Source organism: Gavialis gangeticus, unplaced genomic scaffold, assembly GCF_001723915.1.
Source record: "Gavialis gangeticus isolate Ggan-Ray unplaced genomic scaffold, GavGan_comp1, whole genome shotgun sequence".
NCBI classification, from domain to species: domain Eukaryota; kingdom Metazoa; phylum Chordata; order Crocodylia; family Gavialidae; genus Gavialis; species Gavialis gangeticus.
Genome location: NW_017728993.1, coordinates 5,864,897 through 5,870,896, shown reverse-complemented (window position 1 = coordinate 5,870,896; position 6,000 = coordinate 5,864,897). Strand labels below are relative to the sequence as shown.

Here is a 6,000-nt window from a genome sequence, read left to right as displayed (position 1 = left end):
TCACGATGCATCAGCTAATGCATCCTAGTATACTATTAACTCTGTTGACTGCAGTGTTGCACTGGCAGCCCATGTTCATCCTGTGATCAACCATGATCCCCTAAAGTCCCTTTCGGCCATCGTGCTGATCAGGACATCTCCTCCTAACCTATATTCATGTCGCTGGTTACTTCTTTCCAGATGAAGTGCTCTGCATTTATGCTTATTGAACTGCATCCAGTTCTACTCCACCCACCTTTCTAGCCTGTCTGCTTGGATCTATGTCCTATCCCCTAGTGTGACCACTTTTCCCCACAACTTGGTATAATCCACAAACTTAGCCAGTGTGCTTTCCACATCCTCATCTAAATTGTTGATAAAGATGTTGAACATCACGGGGCCAAGAACTGAACCCTGCGGGACCCCACTAGCTACCTCCCACCAAGATGATACAGACCTGTCCACTAACAAGCTCTGTGTTCGACCCCTTATCCAGTTCCCAACCTAACTGACCGTGGACTTTGTCAGCCCACAATCCCCCAGTTTTTTTTATAAAAACATCATGGGAGACCATCTCTAAGGCCTTTTTAAAATCCAAGTATATGACATCAACTGCATCTTCCATATCTAAGTAGTTTGTTACTTGATCATAGAAGGAGACAAGGTTGGTCAGACACAACCTGCCCACAATGAAACAGTGTTGGATACCCTTCAGCATTATGCCTTCTGCCAGTCTCTCACACATGGACTTCTTGATAATTTTATCCAAAGTTTTACCCAGCATTGAGGTCAAACTGACCAGCCTGTAGTTTCCCGGATCCTACCTCCTCCTCTTCTTGTGATTGGCACCACATTGTCCCTTTTCCAATCTTCCAGGACCTCTCTTGAGCACCATTGAATAAATTTAGATTTCTTCTTCATTCCCAGAGCTGAGCTAGATCTTTCTTTCCCATTTGAATGATTTCTGTTTCTTCACCAGCCTTAAAATGTCTAACAAGCATCACCAAACAGGGCCTCAAACAGTTCACCCAGAATCCCTGTTTCTCCCCCTCTCTCAGCCTGTGATGTATGATTAGTGTGGCCCTGCTGTTCATGAGGTGGAGCCAGAACAGGTTGCCTAGTGCATCATCTACATATAAGTTTTTGGAGAATCCCAGGACTTGTGACAAGACTATCCAGTTCCCATCAAGAGTAGGGGCTAACTAGCACATGGATCCTTTTGGGGGTAGGGGGGTATCTGGAGTACACACGCATACTGATCAGTGCTGAGCTGTGGGGTCACCGTGGCTTGAAACACTGACTCAGCTGGGGCCCAGCCCAGTGAACTATGTGATAAAACATGAACTTTTCGGCTTTTGATTAATATCATGCATAGTTTATTCTATATACATGTCGGTACAAAAGTACTGCTTAAACATGTGTTTATGGAGTATTTGTGCTAAAACTTGCAGCACTTTCAAATGAGGTAAGGTGTGTCCGTTCTGGATGAACTAAGTCTATGGGTACCCATAGTAGTTTGCCTATATACAAAGTATTACAGGCAGGTTTATTTCAAAGTTAGTGTTTTCAAATTTGCTCCTTGCTTGCATGTGCTCGGGGAGAGCAGGGTCTGACCATAAGGAGACGGGAAGGGGCTGAAGTGGGGAGAAGTTTATGGAGTAAAGGCAAGGGAGCCACTTGGCCCCCTAGATTTATTTTCCCTGCTGTAGGAGTGGGAGGAGGACAAATTCAAGGCAAACCTCAATACTTGGGAAATTATAACAAATGTATATATTTTCCATATATAAAATCTAATTATTTGGGGCATCTTATGTTCAGGGTCATCTAATATTTGAGTGAATATGGTAATTACAATGTGTAACCATATTTGCTTGACTGACTGCTAGAGAAATTAACTTTTTTTCATGGTTAAAAAGTAGTATTTCTTACTTTATAAATTAAAACCCAACAATGAGCAAAACTTCTAATTTTGCACAACTCGCTTCTAATCCTCAAGTCAATAGGTGATGAAGGATGTTTTGTAGAAGTGTACCAAACAGCACAATCTGACAGCTATTATGGCTTTTTCACAACTGGCCATCCTTCAGACATACACAACCTGGACAGAAAAAACCAACATGTAGATTGCTGAAATTTCTCACATGTAATCAGTAGTGTATAAAGGCTGCTGTTCAGCATGTCTGCAGTGCCACATATTGCATGTTCATGTGTTCTCTGCAGTGCAAGGGAGCAGTGTGGGGCAGGAGTGCCACTGCTGCAGCCCCAGGAGGCCCCCAGGATTTAGGGTAAAGCTGCTGGGGCCAGCCCAGTGCTGCCCCAGCCTCCCCTACCCCACCTGGGGTAACTTGCTGCGTGCCAAAGGGCGAGTAGCACAGGTGTTTCCCTGGGAAAGCCAGTAGTGGCACAAGGTGCATCACTGCTAGTTGTCCCTGGGGAACCAAATGTCCACACGCATGTGGATGTGGCCATAAGGTTTGACTGTTTTCAGTATTTATTTACAGTAATTTAATATGTCCTTTACAAAAGACAGTTTACTCGTTTAAGGCAATTTACTAGACTGTACTGTGCTTTGATTTCCACTCTGCAATGACCATGCTGATAAGCTTCTGACCAGCACTATTTATATCTCTTTCTAACAAGATAAAAATCATAGTCTACTCCCCGGTTGGAAAATGCTGATAAAAATGAAAGCTAATTTAAACAGTTAAGAGCTTGTGATGAAACAAATGTAATCAAGGTCATTTCCGTTGAGCCAAGCAGGATATTTCATCCCACTGCTAAAATGCTAAAGTTATCTCAGTTGAGTGCAAATTTTTTAAAAGCCTGTGCCTTTTTAAGTTCAGACACTTCCTATATTTACATTTTTCAAAGCTTGTGTGGAGTACAGGACTTTATTTTCACATCCTATAAACCATTTTAAGGAGTAAAACATGTATTGAAAAACTGACTATGAGTATAGTTAGCAGGGACCAGCAATGCCAAATAATGCAGTACCCTGTAAAATATCTTAGATAAAAGTGCTGTGTTTGCATATGCTATCTTTCACTATAATATTATGTCTGCATGAATAATATTCTGGCTATGTCTACAACCTACTTACTACTTTACTGTATGTTTAAGTTACACTCTTAATGCTTTCTTTCATACGTAGGTCTTTTATTTCTCTGTGAATTGCTTCTTTACAGAAAGTACCTTATTTTCTCATTTTCTTTCTTTCTTTTTTTTTACCTTTACTGCATTCTTTTAGAGGAAAAGTCCGGTAAGATATCATTTAGTTTTTCTACCTTCTATAATTTTTTAACAGAATACTTTGCCTGTACTTTTCTGTTTGATCTATTTTTCATATGTCTGAAATGTAAAATGTCAATACCATATATCCTTGTTTAGAAGCCATGGCATCTATTATGCTGCCTCCCTCATGGATTTAATTCCAAGGTGTTTTTTAAATTAGCTAGGATTCCTTGCTGTTACATTTAATTATTTTCCCCTCTGGCTTGCAAGACAAACAGAAAGTTTGAGGATAGTGAAGCCCTGAGCACAAAGAATTTTGTGCTCAGGATTTCACCCAAGCCTGTTTTATGTACGTCACAGAGCATTTATAGTTATCAGAAGATATAAAAGCCTTTAGTTAGGTAGCATGAACTTTGCTGCTATGGTAACATTTAATACAATGCTAATATGTTCTTTCCAAAGACTTGGCTGTATTTTTTTTTCTCACGCCATAACATTTTGTAGGCCTGTGCAGATTTTGGAGTGCTAAATAGGAGACAGCATTGGCTCTCAAGAGAAGAACCTCTGAAATCTAGTCTCTTCTCATACAATTCCTCCTTCTGTGGTCTTGTGCGAGTCTCCAACTTGCTGCCCCTAGTTTTCCCATCTGTAGAAGAGGTGTTTCTAATTTCCAAGAATCATATGAGTTGTCATAGTCTAATATTTGTAGACAGGAGTGGATTGAAAGGTTAGTGACAAGTTACTGATGCTCCAGCGCATTATTAAAGTTCTGAAGCTTCCAACCAGTGCTTGTAAAAAACCCCGCAAAACAAAGGGGAGAATGCACTTTTGCTTGTGGGTTGTTATGGGAAGCCCAGATTCAACACTGTTCAGCCTGAGGGGTTTTGAACTTGCATTTTCTTCCTCCTCTTCCAAGGAGAATGCTCTAGCCACCTGGTTATAAAATTATTATTCTAAATTGAGGTTCCCACCTCTTAAGATATGGCCTAAACTGTTGGGCTGCTTAGTGTCTGCCTCTAACGCTATGAATTTTTAAGCTGTCTGAGAAAAGTGGAACAGCATCAACAGCACAAACAGAGTGATTTACTCCAGAATAACCTGTACCATGGTGATTTAAGGCAGTCTTCTGCCAGGTAAGGAATGGGGACTCAGACTTCTGCAAGCAGGGGAGAAAAACTAGAACCCAGTCTCCTATATCCTGCAATTGAGCTGTTGAAAAGGAGGGCATGATCCCTCATCCTTTCTGGGCTACCTACCTCAGTAGCCACCTCTGCATTGAGGAAATCCAGCACAGGTTCTTGTATGCAAGTGTCTTCTTTGGGAAATTGCTTTGTGACATCTTTATTTCTCACAATCTCTGGAAAGACACCAAGATCCAGGTCTACAATGTAGTTATCATCCCCACTCTCCTCTATGGACGTGAAACGTGGGTGACCTGTTGTCATCTCATGAGCCTGGAGACATCACCAATGATGACTCCAGAAAATACTCTACATCAGATGGGAAGATCACTGTGCAAATGCTGAATCCAACGTTTGGAAATCTTTGCTGAAGCCAGTGTTACCAGCATTGAGTCTCGAGCACCAACTTCTCTGGACCAGACACTGTGTGCAGATGCCCAACTCATGACTCCCAGAAAGTGCTCTGTTCCCAACTTAGTAATGCTCTGAGATCTTGCTGTGGCCACAGGAAAAACCTCAGGGACACATTGAAGGCACACCTCAAGAAAATAGATGCCAGCATCAAGAGTTGGGAGGAGCTGGCTGTTGACTGACTCCAATGGTGCCACAACCTGAACCAAGTAGCAGCCTGGTTTGAAGTAAAGCATCTTGTCCTCAAAGCAGAAAGGAGAGAATGGAGAAAGGAAAAAGAGAGAAATTCTAGCTTAGAGCCTATTCTCTCCTGTAGAAAGATCTGCAACTTCTGTGGACTGGTCTGTGGCTCAGGTCTCTGGACTCTTAAGTCACCACAAGGCCCATCAATGAACCATGGCAGAGATCATCTTCAAATTGAGGGATTGCTGACAACGACTATAAAGGCCAGCCATAGAGATGTTTTGGAATAGTCTAAATGATTTGTCATTTCCATTTCAGCTGAAACTACTAAGTAAATTTGACCAACATTTTCCAGTAGATTTGAAAGCCCCAAAACTGCATTATTTGGATAGATTTGGATCTTGTTGAGGGGGGGAAAAAAACCTCACCCAGTTCTAATGCAAGTTAAAGTTTTGGACTGTAATTTCCTACTTCAGCAAAAACACTGCGATTTACTATCCCCACACCTTTTGCTTTCAAGTGAAATTAGTAGTGCTCTTTAAAGAACTTGTCCTGCAGTGGGTCTGTATTTCCAGAAGGCTGAATATCTGCATGGCATTTGCCTCCTGTCAAAATATGAGACCGCCTGGTCTCAGTTGAAACATGATTCCAAAATATTAGGCAAGTTTTATTAGAAAGCCAAAAAAGCAAGTTATTCCTATAGTTCTGAATTTGTGTGATTTATCCATGTGGTTTTTGTCACTGATTTGTTGAATTTCAGCTGCTTATTTTCATTCTTATTTGGTTCTCCTGCTCAATTCAAAATGGTTTTCTTACTGCTGAACCCCTGTGGTTGGGTAGATGATCCACCCAAAGACAGAGCAATCTATTTTTACTTCTTTGTGCATGTAATTTCCATTAATCTTAAAGGTAGTAATGCATGCAAATAAAACAGCAAATGTGGCTTGAGGCAAAAACCAAGACAAGATAGCGCTGGGACAATTAGTGCATGTATGCCTGAGTGGATGAGAGAGAG

General features: G+C 41.3%; 1 protein-coding gene across 3 annotated transcripts in view; it reads left to right on the top strand.

Annotated features, from left to right (window-relative positions):
• Positions 1 to 6,000, top strand: part of SGIP1 (SH3 domain GRB2 like endophilin interacting protein 1) — a 233,691-nt gene that overhangs the window by 133,097 nt on the left and 94,594 nt on the right. For all 3 annotated transcript variants that reach the window (XM_019528431.1, XM_019528429.1, XM_019528428.1), the window contains one exon: positions 3,227 to 3,238. In XM_019528431.1, coding sequence (XP_019383976.1) covers positions 3,227 to 3,238 — 12 coding nt within the window. The remainder of the gene's footprint in view (positions 1 to 3,226; positions 3,239 to 6,000) is intronic.